Source organism: Rhamphochromis sp. 'chilingali' (genome assembly GCF_963969265.1).
Source record: "Rhamphochromis sp. 'chilingali' genome assembly, chromosome: 5".
NCBI classification, from domain to species: Eukaryota; Metazoa; Chordata; class Actinopteri; order Cichliformes; family Cichlidae; genus Rhamphochromis; species Rhamphochromis sp. 'chilingali'.
This window is the reverse complement of record NC_137932.1, coordinates 8,647,590-8,667,015: the sequence shown is the minus strand read 5'-3', so window position 1 is coordinate 8,667,015 and position 19,426 is coordinate 8,647,590. Positions and strand designations below refer to the sequence as shown.

The following is a 19,426-nucleotide window of genomic DNA, read 5'->3' as shown; positions in this document are numbered from 1 at the left end:
AAATAGAATTAAATTGGGTCGTCGGAGATTGATCAAAACCTCTGTAATGGTCTGATTTTTTTCTAGATTTCAGGAAGTTGGTTGCAAATAATGGCCAAAACAGAAAAAATAATGGCAGGTTGAATGAAAAAGACTGAATATACACTTTCAATCATATTCAGAAGGCAGGTGGAAGTCCTGTACATATACAAGCTTTGACTGTTATAATAAAAAGAAGTGTTTTTCCACATTCAGCCATTCTCTGATCTCACCTCCACCTCTCTTTATCCGTCCCCTCATCTCTTCATCCCAATCAATCTCTCTCTCTCTCTCTCTCTCCCTCTCACTAATGCACTCTTTCATGTGCTCTCCTATTTCTCTCTCTCACTGCTGCCCTCTTTCCCTCACCCTGATGTCTCATGGCTCTTTTGTAGGCCCTCTACATTTTTGGGGGTAATGTGATCTCCCCTATTCCTCCCCAGGGTGGTCCACTCCTCTCATTCAAATAACAAGGTCAGGCTGAATGGAGTTGGTGAACAGAGGAGGGACAGTGAGAGAACAAGTCTCAAAGAGAGAATGGGGAGAAAGTTAGATGACGGATATGTAAAACTGCCATTATATCTCATTTGTGTTCATTCGCAGGTTATGCTACAGGTAGGGTGTGCATAGAGTGTGCAATGTGATGCATTGCATCATGCAAGCAGAGTGTGTGTGTCTTAGCAATGTACCTGTACCATCTGTTAGATCCCATCCAGCAGCTGCTGCTGTTTTCAGCCTAACAAGGCAGGCCGAGTATTTTCCCAAATAAGTATTCCATTAAAATCTACCTTATCTTTATTTACACTTACAGTGTAACAAAACATACTTATTTCATGTAGTCAGTACAATTTTTCATTAGAGTACTAATATCTAGTGCTTCACATTTCAAGCCACACTTAGCCATTCACACATCTCTTTTCACACTCAAACAGATGGATGTATTTAGAGCTCTGCCGATATATCGGTCAATATTAGCTATTTGTTAATATATAAGTATCAGTATTTAAAATCGTGGATGAGAGAGATAAGAAACACCTTGTTCATCAGAGGTAAACTTCCCAACTTCCCTGTTGGCAATAGATCTGTTTGGAATACCGTGAACTAAACAACCGACTGATCGCAGCAGAGCGTAAACAAGTAATGCATGACTTACTTTAACAATAAAGCAGGATTCTTGTTAAAAGCATTTTCACTGTATCTGAAAGAAAAATGAGTCCTGCCTAAGATCACTTCGGTGTGCAGAGACCAAACACCAACCTTGCTATTAATGAACTCTCAGCTTTACTTCCTGAGCAGCAGCTGTTTAGATCTCTAACTGCGCATTATGTCTTTCATTTCTTGTGGTACACCAATGGCATACGATACCTTTCACCCCCCCACCATCCTAGATGCTGGATGAACGCGATGAGAATGATTACAAAACAGTAATGTTACAGGCTATGAAGCCAAATTAGCAATTAGTAAATGCATTCCACATTAAACATTGGTCATCTGATGTACCGCCAATGTAAACATAATAATTTGCGCAGCTTTAAGATTGCTGTCAGAATTAACTTTATTGATGTTTTACCACAATTCAGTAACAAGTTTCTCTTTCTGCAATGTTGTCAACTGTTTTACTTGGATTTCCATATAATGAAACTACAATGAAACAGGAGGATTAAGATGGCATTAGTGAAAGTCGTGCACAGGCCAGTCAGGGTTTAGTATTATTGCCACTCTGTTTATAACAGCAGATCTTACAAATAAGGGTTTTAAGCATACAGAATGAAAGCAAATTTACTTCCAAAAAGAAATAATATGTAGTATTATTCCCTGTGTTTCTGTGCTATTTTTTCTGTTTTTATTTCAGTGCCTTTTTCTTGGTTTGCTCTTACTGTGGGTTACTATCTTTCATATGATAGACTCACATGTTTACCTCTTTTTCTACCACAGGCTGCCATCTTTCTTTCCCCATGCATGAACCACCATGTTTCCTTACCAGGAGATGAGTATGCACATCCACACCCATACACACACCTATGCACACCGCTGCAGTGCCCCAGGCAGCACTCTATAATGTAGATGCCCCAAAGGAGCATGGGTAACTCAGTCCCCTCTATCTGCCAACTGCTGTGACACAAAGAGGCTCGCATTACACACACACACACACACACACACACACACACACAATTAACCACACAAGCTCATGCATTTATACAAGCACATACTCCATATTTTGGCTCTGGTTGTCATGACGCAGACACATTTCAAGCACATAATCAGCCAAATTTCTTTCATTCAAACCTGAAGCCAAAAGAGCGAGGATTAAGAGAAGAAAAAAGTGAAACCGAGCTAATGTCCTAACACACTGTCAGGAACGCTTTAAGGCATCGTACACACTCACCGCTGCACACTCGCTCACACAACAACACAAACCACCCATTTGCTTTTTTACCAGTGCACACTGAGAAAGTTCCAAGGACAAGTTACCCATAATTAAACGTCGAAAGCTGCGTGTTCAAATGAAAATCATTTTCACCCTCACTTGTCACCTCACAACGTGCAAATGTGTTTAACAAAGTCTGTGTTTGTGTGTCAGTGTGGGTGCGTTTGAGTTTAAAATTGTTGTTATTGGCTGGAGGAATGAAGTTCAGCTCCAGTTTGGCTGCAAGCAAACCTCAAACACACACACACACACACACACACACACACACACACACACACACACACACACACACACACACACACACACACACACACACACATTGGTCTGCTAAAATGTACAGAGGGAATGCTGTGGTCACACCTGGGAATGCTCTTTCAGCTAACCTGCCGAACATTTTCTCTCTCCCCATCATTTCCTCTCTTTTGCGGGGAAAAGTAACATATCAAACTGACTTTACTTATGTTTACTTCTACTTTAAAGCAGAGCTTTAGATGTAGGAAGAAGTGTAAAAAAGGAACCTTTTGTTTGTGGGGAGAGAAAATCAGTTCATGGGCATTCAGATTCTGTCTAATGTATATGCACTAACACATCTAAAAAAAGCATCCATCATGCATGCTATAATATATATTATAGAGCACATATTTTCTACACTGAAATGAGATAGTTTTTTTTTTCAGTTTGTGCTGTTTAATAGAAATATTTGCTCAAATAATGTTCTTAGTTTTTTGTTTGTTTGTTTCGTGCTCTTATTTCTTAGTTCTGTGAAAATTATTAACCCCCGTCAGGAAACTGTCATAACTATGAAGTAAATATTAAATTAAAGCCAGGAGATGGTTGCGTCACAGCATGTGGACTGGAGACAGATTTTCTAACATTTTCTTTGTTCTGTTGTAAGGAAATCACCTGACACTGAGGTTTACACTGAAATGAAACATATAGGAGCAGTACTGATCATCAATGGGAGTTCCCTTTGTTGTGTTATGTACTGTTGTGGTCAGATGTTCACACACACTCATCATAAATGTCATATAGCTTATAATTTGGGGCTTTGAACGATTTCTGCAAACTGTCCTTTTTTGAGGGTGAAACGATTATACAGCATACATCTTTAATTAATTTAAAAAAACTATAATTGGGTGCACAAGTTTGATTTTTTTATTTAATTTTGCTAACCCACACACAATATATACAGGCTCAAATACATACATACACTCATTTAAATCCTTTAACATGTGGTACAGAAGGTTCTACACTGCCGTGTAGTTCGAAAATGACTATTAACCTCTGATTATTGATCACGACTGACTACAATCGAAAGTTTCTCTTGGCCAACATAAAAGAGACTTGATTGACTCGCTGGATTGAGAAATACTGAGAACAATGGGAAAGTCCAGGAATCTAAGAAGATCTAAGAAGAAGAAATACAAACTACAACAAAACTATTGTATGTAAGTACATTCAAATGTGTCACCACTTTGGAAGAAAGCCCAAACTGATCCTTGGTGGTTCAGGAGGCTATCATGAACAGGATCATGAACCAGTGTTACTATCCACAGTGAAGTGAGTTTTACATTGCCACTGATGGAGACGGTGTTGACCGGGAAATAAGTCCTTGCCCTGAAATCTACATCTTTAGGCTTGACTAAAATTTGCAGCTGCTTTTTATGTTGTTATGCTGCTTTTTAAGTTGTATGACCAGATGAGGCCAAAAATTAAACAGAATGAAAAGAAATATGTTTGGAGGAGTAAAGGTGAGGCTTTCACACCTAAGAACACTCTACCATCAAGCATGGTGGTGGCATTTTTTGCTGCCAGTGGTTCTGGAACATTGCACAAAATGGATTTAATAATGGTTGAAATTTGGACACAGTTTAGACCAATAGAATAATAGTTCATCAGGAACCCAATCACTTAAAATGAACTCTACCAATTCGTCTAAGAGAAGTGGTCAAATATCCACGCAGAACTATACCAAAAGCTTGTTGATGGATACCAGAAATATCTTATCGAGGTGCAACTGTCTTAGGAACGTTTAAACAAATATCAGTGGAGGTGTATGTGTATATATGTACTTTTTACCCTCGATTCAAACTTGTGTGCCCCGGGGAAAGGAAAAAAGCTGTTAAAAAAAATTAGGTACCCCAGATTACCATAACACTCATGCCCATAATGAGTGTATGACCCACACATTTTGTTACAATGGTGAATGTTCATATTAAAATTCGACAAAGTTTCAAATAGTCAAATAAAGTTAAAAGATTGGGACATTGGATGTCAGTAAGAGTGAATATCTTTATTGTGGTTAACTATGAGGCACAGCTCTTGCTGTGAGCACAGAAGCCACACCCACCTCCTATTCAAACCTCTTTCATGTAGGAACAGCCAATCACAACAAACTTGGCTTAAAAGAGAAGCTAAAGCTGCTAGTTTCATGCACAGGATGAGCTAAGGAGCTGCACCAGTGCGCAGTAAATGATACATAAGCATTATTTTAATCTGGAAGGCACGGAAACTAACTGTAGTAGTATTCAGGAATAAAGATCTGGAGCTGGAAATAAGAATAACAGGTCCCCTATAAGATATTACTTCAAATTATTTCCTCCTGTGTTATCTTTAGTTACTTAAATATTAACAAATGTCTTGTTCTTGACCTTTCCCTCTGACCACAACAATTAAATGGAATATCATTGTAATAATAGTGCTGTGGTTTCTGTTAAGTATACCCGGTTATAGATCTCCTATCTCTCTCTCTCTCTCTCTCTCTCTCTCTCTCTCACACACACACACACACACACACACACACACACACACACACACACACACAATTTGACGATTTAGCACATAGCAGACTGCTATCACAGAGTGTAGGATGTACATAATCTCACAAAGTGAATTTTAATTCTGATTTAATTGGAATTAAAGTGGTTTTAAGCCAGAGTTAATGGATTTAGACGGACTCTAATCCTGGTTTAATGAATGCTGGTTTAGTGTGCTGCTCGCCCCTTTCATCATCCTAGACATTGGACCACTGCAGTCCAAGTGGTGAATTAATCAGCCACTTTTTGGTAAGCGGAGGATGAGTGTGTGTGTCTGTATGTGTGGTCTTTGCTTTGGGAAACATGTAAGGAAAGAATCTCTGCTAAATTTCTCTGTATAAATTTGTGAAAATGTTTCATCTTTTTCGACTTTAGTGCAAAGCATTTCTGATTTTCTTTCCTAGTTGTTTCCATGATGTGTGTGCGTGCGCACATTCTTCACCATGTTCTTGTGGGTGTGTGTTGCTCGCTCGCTCTCCATCCCTATGTAACTGGAGCCCACCCTCCCCTGTCAAAAATAAAAATCATTTGTCCGTTGCACGAGTGTGTCCATTAAAAATGCATGGTGGAGGGAACTGGGGGACACTGGGGAAGAAACGTGATACTCGACTCTCCGGAAGGGCATCAGAGTACCACGGTGGACAAATGGCATCTAGAGAGAAAGAATGGGATGGAGAGGGAGAGAAGTGAGGGAGAGAAGGGTGAAGTGAATGGGTAAGTAGGTGGGCATTGTGTTCTTCTCCTGAACAGCTCGCTGCTAATGGGCAGACGTAACGACTTTTGGGGTCCTTTGCTCTTCTTGTAGGTATACAAATAATCACACCACACAGATCCATCACATCACTGTTATATTATATCATGAATAAGCCAAGGTCTTTGCAGATGTGGTTTTTTTTTTTATTAAACTAGTACAGAAGCTCTTCTAGATTCCAAAACAAATACCAAGTCAAGAGCTCTACAGTAAATTAGAGTTGATTTCTTTCCCCTTATCGCATGTGTCTCTGTAATGAGAGACTGTTTTAAGGCCAAAACACACAACGCATGACAGCAAAACGTAGATTGGGGCTAATTGAACATGCACTGAATGCTGGGAAACCCCAGAGCAAACTAAAAAGTTTGTTAACTACTGTAAGTTGCTGAAAGTGAGGTCAAATAACCCTCTGTTTGACTATAGAGTGTGCAAACTGCTCTGCTTTTGTGCAGGTCCAACTGAGGACACAATGTTCAAGTGGACGGTGCAGTACTTACTCGTTTTAAAATCAAAGGCCAGGGCTGAATAGGTAGGTTACTTTGTGCAAATTTGCCTGTACATGCTCATGAAAATGGAACATTATCGCTACTGCACATGTCTTATTCAGCACGGCAATACAGTGGGGCAAAAAAGTATTTAGTCAGCCACCAATTGTGCAAGTTCCCCCACTTAAAATGATGACAGAGGTCAGTAATTTGCACCAGAGGTACACTTCAACTGTGAGAGACAGAATGTGAAAAAAAAATCCATGAATCCACATGGTAGGATTTGTAAAGAATTTATTCGTAAATCAGGGTGGAAAATAAGTATTTGGTCAATAACAAAAATACAACTCAATACTTTGTAACATAACCTTTGTTGGCAATAACAGAGGTCAAACGTTTACTATAGGTCTTTACCAGGTTTGCACACACAGTAGCTGGTATTTTGGCCCATTCCTCCATGCAGATCTTCTCGAGAGCAGTGATGTTTTGGGGCTGTCGCCGAGCAACACGGACTTTCAACTCCCGCCACAGATTTTCTATGGGGTTGAGGTCTGGAGACTGGCTAGGCCACTCCAGGACTTTCAAATGCTTCTTACGGAGCCACTCCTTTGTTGCCCGGGCGGTGTGTTTTGGATCATTGTCATGTTGGAAGACCCAGCCTCGTTTCATCTTCAAAGTTCTCACTGATGGAAGGAGGTTTTGGCTCAAAATCTCACGATACATGGCCATCACAGTAGGTATGGTGTTCTTGGGATGCAACTCAGTATTCTTCTTCCTCCAAACACGACGAGTTGAGTTTATACCAAAAAGTTCTACTTTGGTTTCATCTGACCACATGACATTCTCCCAATCCTCTGCTGTATCATCCATGTGCTCTCTGGCAAACTTCAGACGGGCCTGGACATGCACTGGCTTCAGCAGCGGAACACGTCTGGCACTGCGGGATTTGATTCCCTGCCGTTGTAGTGTGTTACTGATGGTGACCTTTGTTACTTTGGTCCCAGCTCTCTGCAGGTCATTCACCAGGTCCCCCCGTGTGGTTCTGGGATCTTTGCTCACCGTTCTCATGATCATTTTGACCCCACGGGATGAGATCTTGCGTGGAGCCCCAGATCGAGGGAGATTATCAGTGGTCTTGTATGTCTTCCATTTTCTGATGATTGCTCCCACAGCTGATTTTTTCACACCAAGCTGCTTGCCTATTGTAGATTCACTCTTCCCAGTCTGGTGCAGGTCTACAATACTTTTCCTGGTGTCCTTCGAAAGCTCTTTGGTCTTGGCCATGGCGGCGTTTGGAGTCTGACTGTTTGAGGCTGTGGACAGGTGTCTTTTATACAGATGATGAGTTCAAACAGGTGCCATTCATACAGGTAACGAGTGGGGGACAGAAAAGCTTCTTACAGAAGACGTTACAGGTCTGTGAGAGCCAGAGATTTTCCTTGTTTGAGGTGACCAAATACTTATTTTCCACCCTGATTTACGAATAAATTCTTTACAAATCCTACCATGTGGATTCATGGATTTTTTTTTCACATTCTGTCTCTCACAGTTGAAGTGTACCTCTGGTGCAAATTACTGACCTCTGTCATCATTTTAAGTGGGGGAACTTGCACAATCGGTGGCTGACTAAATACTTTTTTGCCCCACTGTATCTTTGAAACGGATTTATTTCAAGGGTCCTAATTTTAAGTAGTGACAGCATTTGGTTAAACAAGAGAAAAAGAGACCAATATAAAGGAAATGCAGGGAAAGTGTAAATGCGTTCTGAGTCTGAATCTGTGAGTATTTCAGTAGGGTGTCATTATTCTATCTTTAAATTTTACCAAGATAAGAAAGTAAGGCTTTCTATCTGCCATACATGAAATCACTTTGGGGTTCTTTAGAATATGTTGTTTGTTAAGATAAAAATAAATATGAGAGTGAATTAAATGTCGTCTTTTCTGCTTATGTGAACAATAGTCATTTTTTTTGGGGGGGGGGGGGGGGTTGTCTTTTGTTTTACTTTTCTTCCCTCAGGGGTGTCTCTCAGCTGTCAGTGCCGATGACGTTCAGGTGTGACTTGCGTCACTAAGCTGTCACTGTGTACGTGACTATGTGTGTGAATCAGTGAGAGTCTATGGATTTGGGTTTTTTCCCCAAACTTCTGGCCTGGTGTGCTAAACTCATTAAGACAGTAAGCAATCAGATTTGAATGTTCTGTGTACTCTGGTATAAGTCATACATGCACATATTTTGAGGAGTACGGTGAGGCCGTCTTCCCATGTTCACATTGCTTGCTGTCATCTGTCATGCTAACTCTTTCTATATCTTACTGTGAGCCTTACTGTGCCTCTCTTAAGGGACTCTCTGTTTTCTTTCCTTAGTCCGGTCCATCTGCTTCCTATAACACTTGGGCAGTCCAACCTGGCTTTCCAAAAACGCCTTCGACAAAATCAGACATTTATTCACGTACAACCAAAATAGTCCCCCCCCTTCCAACAAAATAAGCCCACTAAAAAAACTGTCCTGGGCCTGTTTCAATAGGGTGGTCGAATCTGGACCCAATTAAAACAGGGGACCCCCTAAATTTCCTTCACACCCAGCTTGAGGAAGACCCCAGATTAGAGGAATATTTTCCTTATTGCCGACTTTCACTTTTCACGGGACGGTAATTGAGCCCATGTGTGCTCGGCATTGCGAGGTGTTCCCTTTTTTGGTGGAGTGTGGATAAAAACGGCTCGTTGTTAAAGCCATCGGGGCCGGTCACAGACTTGATAAATCTGTTCTTTCTTCCTCTTTCCTTTTCTTCTGGGTTTTCGCTACAATCCTAGGAATGTTGTTTGGAATTAATAGGAGAGGGAGATTTTCTTCTTTCTGTGAGACTTGGTCAGACGTCCATGTGGGAAGAGGCCTAGATGTAGATGAGATCAAATAAACAAAGTCACCTGTGAGTGATTCCAGGTTCTAATGAGACACAAGTTTGCCTGTTCAAATGTGCACCCACACACACATACATACTCACACATGCGCGCGAGGCCACACATAGTATGTTCTCGTATGCAATCACAGCCAATTTGATAAGCACGAAAGCAGGTGTTTGTGTCACTGATATCCTGCACATGCCGTATGCCACCGCACCAACATACTGGCATACACATGCACGCTCAGTGAGGATTAGCCACAGCTTCTCATAAACTCCGTGACTCAACAGTGAGAGCTTGTGTTGTGCTCCCCTATGCGGTGACCCATCATTATCCTCACTCCGGCTTTGTGAGTGCTCTGCTCTGACAGAGAATGAATGGGCGCTTGTTAAATAAACTCAGGACATTGCTTAGGTACCACATTTGTCCGCACGATATTATTCTAAGTGCTAATAATAAGAAAAGCATCCGCCTGATTCGTTGCTGTTAAAAAGTCTGATCCGTACCTGCAAGTGCGCTGCGGAGAACTGCACAAGTCAGGCTTTGATTCATGTCTTCCTAATTGTAATAGACCTGAATCCTCTAAAAACAACATGTGGATAACTCTTATGCACACACAGATACCCACATACAGAGGACTGCGTGTATGCACACACATGCACACACTCCACACACAGGTAATTGTGCCCACCTGGGAAAACATAATTTAGTCAGGCGCCCCTTCCTTCTACTAACACTGCTCTAACGGCACGGATGTGTGTTCCTGTGTGTATGTGTGTGTGTGTGTGTGTGTTAGAGTGACCTTTTTTACCCTTTTCTTGCTCTTTGATCCCAGAATGCGTTTGACTATCAAAACTCCCTAAGCCCTAAAAAATCCAATTACAATGCAACACTTCACAAACTTTGCACTTCAACGTTTGAAATGATCAAAATGCTTGTCCGCGCAGGCCCAGCAGCCTAGCTAAATTAAATAATAGTAATAATAATCATTTATTTGTCTTCTACACTGTAAAACTAAGGCCTCCAATTGCAGACTGGTGCATATATAAAAGCAATTTTTAATTGCTGTAACATAAGCACCAAAGTGCAAACTGACAACCACCATGCTTAGCTCGAATTCCTTCACAGTCTGCTGAATGTGAGGCTACATAAATCTGTGCCTTCAGCGAATATCTCAAGGATGAAGACACAAGCATCTACTCGAGCTTATGTTTTGGTTTCACCAGGAAATTTGTTATTTTAAAACTGTGCTCTGTTGGAGGATGGGGATGGTTGAAAGCACCCAGGCTGGATGAATCTTGTTCTAACCATCTCTGAAGGTGTCTGAGGAAAGTGATGCTTAAGTGACCTTACTGGAAAATCTGTGAATTCTGACCATACCCTCTGAATGTTGCAAGAGAAACGGAGTCTCATCAGCCTCAGTTTCCTATTCCGATATAGCTCATCTTCTTCAATATTCAACATGTTGTGTGTTAAGAGATATAGAATAGAATCTCTAGCAAATGGGCTACAGCAACAGAAGTCCACAGCTAAGAACAGGCAACTGTGGCTACAATTCACACAAGCACACCAAAATTCTGCAATAGAGGACTGAAAAATGCAGCAGACTGTGACAGCACTGAGCAGCTCCTTCAGTGGGAGACTGCGGCACCCACGGTGTGGGACGGAGAGATTTCGCAGGTCTTTCCTCCCCACTGCTGTCAGACTCCATAATAAAGACTTTAACTGATCAAGCACACACATCCATACATATGCAATAATACTAAGTGCAATAATCCTTTCTGTCATCGTTGTATTTTTACTCAGTTGTATATAGTATTTGTATTTGTATTCTATTTTTATCTTATTGTATATTTATTTTATTTTATTCTACTGTATATAGTATTTTATTTTATTCTATTCTGTACAGTTGTGTACTGTATTTATTCTTATTGTATTCTAATTTTTGCCTCATAACTTTTGCACTGTCCACTTCCTGCTGTGACAAAACAAATTTCCCACGTGTGGGACTAATAAAGGTTATCTTATCTTATCTTATCTTAAAATATTGCCTGGTCTGAGGAGTCTCAATTTCGGATGTAACATTCAAATGGTAGATTCAGAATTTGGCAAAAACAACATGAAAGTATGGATCCATCCTGCCTTGTGTCAACAGTTTAGGTTCTGGTGTTAATAGTTTGAAATGTGTTAACTAACTAACACAGTCTAAGTAACTATTGTGATGTGGTGCTATAAAATTTTTTTTTAATTGAAAATGTAATTCATTTATTGCTGGTCATGTCCACCCCTTTATGAGTACAGTGCACCCATCTTCTGAGGGTTACTTCCATCTATACAGTGAAGAGTTGTCCAACTGGGCACGAGTAAAGTGTAACCAATGAAATGGCCAGTGAGTGTAGCTGTCAATTTTTGTGTGTGAAATAAACTGGCTGTTTAAGCTTTTCATGTCTCATTGAAGTCACTGTTGTTTCTTCGTCTTCTGTGCAGAAATGTCACATATATCTTGAAACAAATACGATATAGAACCCGAAGCACATAATGGCAAAGGTGAAACATAATAAATACCTGCTTTGATTTGAATGCATTTACTATTTAAGAAGTTCTGTCAATCTAAAAAAAGTTTTCCATGATATCAACAATTTCAGGGATGAAGACGTGCTGTTGACTCCATAGATGACACCACTGACGTAAAGGACAGAAGTCTGATGGCAGGCACCTGCTGTGCCTTTTTTAATAATCACAAAGTGATGCCAACAGTGACACACACACACACACACACACACACACACACACACACACACACACACACACACACACACACACACACACACACACACACACACACACACACACACACCCCAATAAACATGAGCATGAGTCTGATCTGGGCAGGCCCCAGCTATCTTTGGCATCTCCTCTATTCTGGTGGTTGCTGTGCCAGTCTGCTCAGGCAGTGATGTCAGCTGATACAAATTGACACCACTACCAGCTGTTGCCCTGCCTTAATCATGTTAGGATATGTGGCAATTTTTTTTTTTACAATGCAAGTTGAGCATTGAGTTTTATGTGCATAATTTAAAGCAGCTCGTTTGCACTTACTGTAACCGAGCAGACAACAAATCTTTCAGTAAAACATTTACTCAAATATTGTCATGAACATTAACAAATTAATGTGCTCATGTGCTAAATTGACATTTAATTGACACAGAACTGAAAAGCAGATTGTCCTACCAAACTTCGTCTTCTTTCTCTTAATTTCTAATTTTGAATAATTAAATTCAAATTAGATTCAAGGCTCAATGAGAGCTTCTTTCTTATTTGAAAACAGAACAACAACACATATTCATTATCGACCATAATAATAAGATCATGCAAGACGTGCGATATCGGTGCCATGAACTACTAAATGCTGTCTACTACAGTACTATTCAGGTAACTGCTGCAGTTACTACAGACAGCTAGCACAGTCACTACTGCCTGTTATATGGAAATGTAGTGGCACCTACAGGACATTAGCAGACCTATATAGGTCTGCTTTTTATATAGGTAAAGCAGACCTATATTTTAACACTTGAGGTATGTGTTTCCCAATGAGAGGGTCCTCATAAATAAAGCTCAATAACTACCTTAGCTTTAGCTCGTCTGGCTTAATGTGCTCCATTTAGTTACTGCTCTACGTTACCATCTGTATAGTTTTTGTAAATGCTGTCCTCTAATTGTGCCCTCAAGTGCCTTTCTCAATCGTACTTTTTGTTAAGAAGACTCCTCTGCTGCCATCTACTGGTATAAAAAAGATGCTGCAGGCATCATGAGCAACCCACATCACCCTCTGCATGAGTCTGTGAGTGCGCTGAGCAGTCAGAGACTGAGACACCCTTGCTTCAGGAAGGAGCACTCTTGCAGATTGTTCATCCCGACAGCAGGTAGACTCTATAACTCCTCAACAATGATGTCATGAGTCACTTGGACACTGTGGACATCCAGTGGACTTCCACGGTCACCACTTCATGCATAATGCACCATATATATGTATGGACATGTGCATGTATATGTATATACAGAATATATATATAGATAGATAGATATATAGATATATATATGTTTAGTGTGTACATGTGTGTATGCATGTACATATCTATACTTAAAGATACTTACTTACATAGTAATAGTAGTAGAATAGTTCAATTTAAATCTTATCTTATTTTATGACAGAATAGTTATCAGAAATAGACAATCAGTAAGAAATAAGCAAATCACAAACCCCACAATCCACCTTTTATGGAAATTCATAAGAGAGACCCTAACTCCCTGATTCATAAGCAACATGCTGAGAGACGTATTAGGTGAGCTGAAGGGGAAGCGTGTGCGGCAGGAGTCACAGATGTGTTCAAGGTGGGGATGGGATTACATCATATCAGCCCTCTCTTGTGTGCAATGGTGACTCCTGCATGACCTCATCTGGTCAGGCAGAATGATAATAATAATGATAATGATAATAATAATAATAATAATAATAATAATAATAATAATAATAATAATAATAATAATGATAAAAGTAATAATAAAAAGTAATAATAAAAAGTAATAATAATAATAATAATAATAATAATAATAAAAGTAATAATATAAAGTAATAATAATAATAATAAAGGTTTGGGATGTGTCATATTTGGTTCAGCATCAAGGATCATCTAATCTGTGGTAAACATTACATTTTTAATATATCATGTCAATCAAATGCAATTTTTAAAAATCCAATAAAATATCAAATTAATTCAAAACTAAGATACGTACTTATTTTAAATCATAGTTTTCCTGAAATATTTTCTTCAATTTATAAAATTTATATCACATGTTCATTATGTTCTAAACCTGATAGTTTCCTTAATAATCTGAGTATTTATCATATCTATGGATATGTGCAGATATTTTAACTGTGGATTATCCAACAAATAAATGTCATTGTAGAAAAGTACAATGTTTTGAAGTGAATTTACTATAACAAACGAGCTTGCAGATTTTGGCCTCACTTAAATTTTGTCCAGGAGATGGCAGTCTGTAGATACTTCATGCATGGCAAATGCAGTATCCAGAGACGGCATTGTGGATAGGCCTGGACAGTAAGAATAGAAAGAACAAAGTTATGTGAGTCATTGGGTTAAATGCTGTTGTTTTCTGCGAGAGTATGTTTGTAGATGGGCTGGTCAGTGCATCAGTCCTTAAAGAGGTTCTAGGAAGTAAAATAAAACATCAGCTTATGCTGTCGTACAGTAGTGACGTACAGCTAAGCCGAGATCAAGTTTTCAAAGAAAAACAAGGGTCATGCAGATGTGAAACATGATGGGATCAGATGGAACAAAATGTGATTTTTTCGTTTCCTCCCCTTAGTGTGTGGACCTTTTCCACACCACAATTTTGGGAAGCCATCCAACAAAACAATTAGCAAGTATGGGAATCCCAGCCCTTCTCTCATACAGTTCCCTCCCTCTCTCCCTCCTCTATCTCTCCTCCTCTCCTGCTCTTTCCCTGCAGCTGGAGCCAGGAGAGAGGCAGCCAAGTTTATTTTCTCCTTGGTGGTCCCTTTGGGGTGGTGGCGAGGCCCCCGCCGTACTCCTGCTGATGTATTAGGTGAGGGTCCTTTAAGAGATGTCGGTGGGACTCTTTTATTACTGCTGCACTTAATCTTATTGTTCCTGTTAAAGGATACTTGTTACTATTCTTATTTTTCTTTTTCCTCTTCTTCTATTTAAGTAACAACTGTGTGTGATTAAACTCACCTACATCCCTGCTGCTAGTTTGAAATGGGAAGTCCTAATCATTAAAGACGATAGTGTAAAAATCGAGGAAACTGAGAATACACCCAGGGGTTAATGTAAGCTTCATTTGGCAATATTTTATAAAATTATTATTTTCCAAATTCACTCATAAAAAAGATGAGCAAAATACAAAAAAATGACTGACTGGATTGACTTCATGTTTTTTTGCCTTGCTCTTTTGCTCCCTGATGTAGTATTCAGATCCTTCTCAGATCTTTGTTTTGTCTTAAAACAACTCACAATATCCTAAATGAAAACTCTCAAACTGACTCAAACTGAGAGTTTTTAAATGGAAATGTCCATTTAAAAACAGAAGAGTTCAGAGGATTTCACTGAAAGACTCTGATGAGACATTATGAGCTCACTGGCTGATTCTCACAGCGCTCTGGAGACATAGATTAAAAAGTAAAAGAAAACAAAACATCTTCTTCTATTGAATGGCTAAATCTACAGCAATGTAGCTAATATATCATAAATAGATCAAAAGATATGGATGGAAAATCGGCCAATAATTATACTAGCTATAGCCAAACGACTTGGAAAACAGGCTGATATATATATATATATATATATATATATATATATATATATATATATATATATATATATATATATATATATATATATATATATATATATATATATATATATATATATATATATATATATTTTATATATATATTATATATATATATCATTTATATATATATATGAATGAAAAAAATTGCCTAAAAATTCTCTACATTTCTAAAGGTATGAAAACTGCGTGTTATTTTTTCTGACTTGAAAGAGTACTTGACCTCCAGAGGTCATATAGGTTATAGCCTAGGTGTTTAGTTAGTTGTTTTTAAGGAGTAAGTGAAAACTAGTGCTTTCTCCCTTTTTTGCGCTCTCTTTTTTTTCATTCCCAATAAACCGCAGTGAGAAAAGTGAGAGAGACAAAGGGGGAGAGGCCTTGTGTCAGAGCGCATAAATAACTGTCGACGTGATGTAAACACAGCGGTCATAACCCGAGCAAATTAAAACAACTGGTCTGGGCGGGATTAAAGCAGGTTTTCTACGTCTAAAAGAAACAAACTCCAGCGTCCGCTGACCTCCAGCGACTGCCTTCTGATTGGCCGAATGCTAATTAGTCAATCCAATCACCGCATGCGCGTGAGTTGATAAGGCAAAATGCAATTAAGCTAACGAAAAACGACGATGGCTGCTCATATTTTAGCGGTGTAGCTTCATAAATAAGATAATAAACTGTTATTAAACAGCCCTGACAGTTAGGTTAAAACAATTTTAAAAAAGTAAAAGTCAGTGACAACAATGATACTTCTCAAACTGGCACCCGGTTTATTTACCTTTCTTGCATTTACCCTATCAGCAAAGTTAGCAACGAGATAAACGTGATTTGGCCTATTTGGCCTGTTTACGCCACAAGAAGAGTAACTCCTTTATAACGCCCACATAATCTACCAAGGCAAACGTTTGTTTATGTAACGACAGCTTTGTCCACTGTTATCTTTCAGACACAACAGAGGGAGACTCGGGCTATCTGTACCTACGCTTTGTTGGTGGGCAGGGTCTGCTATTCTGAAGGAATGGAGCGATAAGGCGGGTTGCCAGGTCAAACTATTGGCCCACACAAGAAAAAAATAATAAGGACTGGTTACACAGAGTGTAAAAGTGGTACAAATATATTTCATATACTTCATGTAATCTGTACAACAATTTGAGCAGGTTTCATGTGCCTTATCCAGCCATCCATCAAATCATCCATCCATCATAAGACAATCGCAAAACACAGGCCTGCATCAGTAAAAACGCATCTGCAGATTATTACTGTTTGTTGGAAAAAAAGGAAAAAAGAAAAAAAAAGAAAGAAAAAGAAAAAAGAAAACGAAAAAAAGCAATTTAACCCTTGTGTGGTGTTCGTATTTTTGTTACTCAGCCAGTGTTCATGGGTCTGGTGGACCCGCTAGAGTTTTGGCTTTCCAAATTAACACCATCAAACAATTTTATGTTAAATTACTCAACAGATGTTTACTTCATCCCAATTACAAGACATATGAACAGCAAACATGGTTAATTTTTTCCCTTTACCTTTGTTAGATCACATTTATGAATTAATGTGCTTCTCGTTTTTCTTTTATATAAAATGTTATAAATAAATCAGTTATAATCAAGTGGAGTGAGTGGAAAGACACAACACATTTACACGTGAAAAAATAATTAATTGTTTAATTTTTCTTTTGAAAAAAACTGAACACGGGTCTCACAGACCCGAACACCATACAAGGGTTAAAGTACAAAGTTTATCTTTGAACCAGCAAAGATAAAAGATCACAATGCATTTAAATAAACGATTTTTTTTCTTTACGGGAACGAAGGAGAGTGGGATGCCCTCCCGTTATTCCCACTCAAAGTCTGCAGAGATGAGACTTGCATTTCAGTCACTATAGGATTTTTTTTTTCATTGTTCCTTTAAAAAGGCAAAGAGCTGCTGCCACTGAGCTGCATCAAGACGCCGTAGTTCCGCACAACCTCGTTGAGTTCAGCATCTCCTTCAAATCGTTCTCCGGTTTACCTGCAACCATGAAAGGCCACGTCTGCGGAGGAAAACGCAACCAGTTAGAGCGTGCACTGTCAAAGAGTTTAGACTAAATCAAACCTAAATTCAAAGCCAGTATGCGTGGAATCACCTTAAACCACTAGGTAAACATAATAAAAACATCATTCATTTGGAGCAAACAGTCTCACTTAGTGCTCTCGGGTGTTATTAAAACAAACATGTTAGTCACAATATAAAGCTTTAACGTGGAACATTTAACGTTTTCTGGCTCCAATATTCATATTTAATTAAGTTCAGTTCTAGCGTTTGATAAATAATTTTGAATTGCAATCCGTTTTTTTTCTCAATTTGCTCCGAAAAGTTATTTTTAAAAAATGACATCACTGCAACATTAATTTCACCTGTCTCCCCAACGAATCACTGCCGGCACTGACGGCCTAACGATGAAATTGCACTTCTTGGTCTGCAGCCTACAGGGATTGTAAACTGTCGGGTATTTATTACGCTTGCACGAGGCTGGCTGTTTGCTTGTTTGTTTTTTACCTCCCTCGTGCACCTGCCTAGTTGAGCGATCGCCCTCCTTTGTCACTTTACTGAGTAATTGAGGCCTATAATTTGGCCTTTGCAGGCCACGTTAAAATAACGAAACAACATTGGATTTTGATTAAAAGTGATTCAGGTATTTCACTACATTATTATATTAAAACTCCAAATTGGAAGTGTGAAAATTTGGGGAGCAAAAAGGTACAAGCCCCTTAAGCCCATTCTCACCAGGTTAACAGGGTGGATATATCCATTTTCGTATTTGTCGTTGGCCAGTATCTGTCGGAGGTGTGCTATGTAGCTAGACGCCAGGCGCAGTGTGTCCAGTTTGGAGAGCTTGGTATCCGGTGGTACCCAGGGTAAGGAGGTCTTAAGCCGGGAGAAGGCTTTGGACAGGACTCTCATCCTGGCTCTTTCCCGGGCGTTGGCCGCGTTCCTCTGCACCTGCTTGCCCTCCTGTTGTGCCACACCCTTGGGCGCCGTTTTCCTGGACGTTGTCTTCCGTTTTTTGCCGGGCGTTTCTCTCCGTTCCTCGTTTGCGCATGAGCCCTCGCAGTTTGAGCTCTCCTCCGTGCTCTCGTTGGAATCTTTACCGGAGGAACCAAACTTCAGGATGCCGTCCAGGAGCTCGTCGTCGACATCGCTGAGAGACCCGGTGGACATATTAGTAGCGTATTCCCACTGAAGCGGGCTCAAAACATGGGAGCAGAATTCTTTGGCTGGACACGATTGAACAGGATGTGCGCTGGATGTTCATGAACAACTAACTGTGCAGAAAGGAACAGACTTTTTTTTTTTTTTATCTTTGTGACCAGAGAGGGCGTTACCACATGCAGGGAGGAGACAGCGGTACTGATCTTTCTTGCTGGCTCCCCAAAGGTTTCGAGGATCCCAAGGGACCCTGGATGAGCCCAAGATGTAGGACATGTGTTTTATTTTAATCATTGTTCAACCCGGAACATGTGATTTCCTCATAAAAAAAAAAGAGAGACAGGTGCATAGAATTTCTTTCTTTCTTTCTTGAACCTTTTGTCATAATTACTGAAAAATTACATTGGCAACTACATGCATTGCCCACCAATCAGTTCTGTACATCTACTGTATTTTAA

The 19,426-nt window shown here is 39.5% G+C and overlaps 1 protein-coding gene across 1 annotated transcript; it reads right to left on the bottom strand.

Moving 5' to 3' along the window:
• Window positions 1–16,562: 16,562 nt before the first annotated feature.
• On the bottom strand, window positions 16,563–19,212 carry tcf21 (transcription factor 21). Its single transcript, XM_080883382.1, has 2 exons — window positions 18,546–19,212; window positions 16,563–17,811 (listed from the first exon to the last, which is right to left on the bottom strand). The coding sequence occupies exons 1-2, from the start codon at window positions 18,978–18,980 to the stop codon at window positions 17,722–17,724; spliced, it is 525 nt and encodes a 174-aa protein (XP_080739508.1). The 5' UTR covers window positions 18,981–19,212; the 3' UTR covers window positions 16,563–17,721.
• Window positions 19,213–19,426: the final 214 nt, after the last annotated feature.

What these genes read in the sequence shown, in the direction of transcription:
- tcf21 (XM_080883382.1), bottom strand. Translation starts at nt 18,980, where the DNA reads ATGTCCACCGGGTCTCTCAGCGATGTCGACGACGAGCTCCTGGACGGC. An exon ending in ATATCCACCCTGTTAACCTG is followed by an intron (nt 17,812 to 18,545) that starts GTGAGAATGGGC and finishes TTTCCTCCGCAG; the next exon opens with ACGTGGCCTTTCATGGTTGC.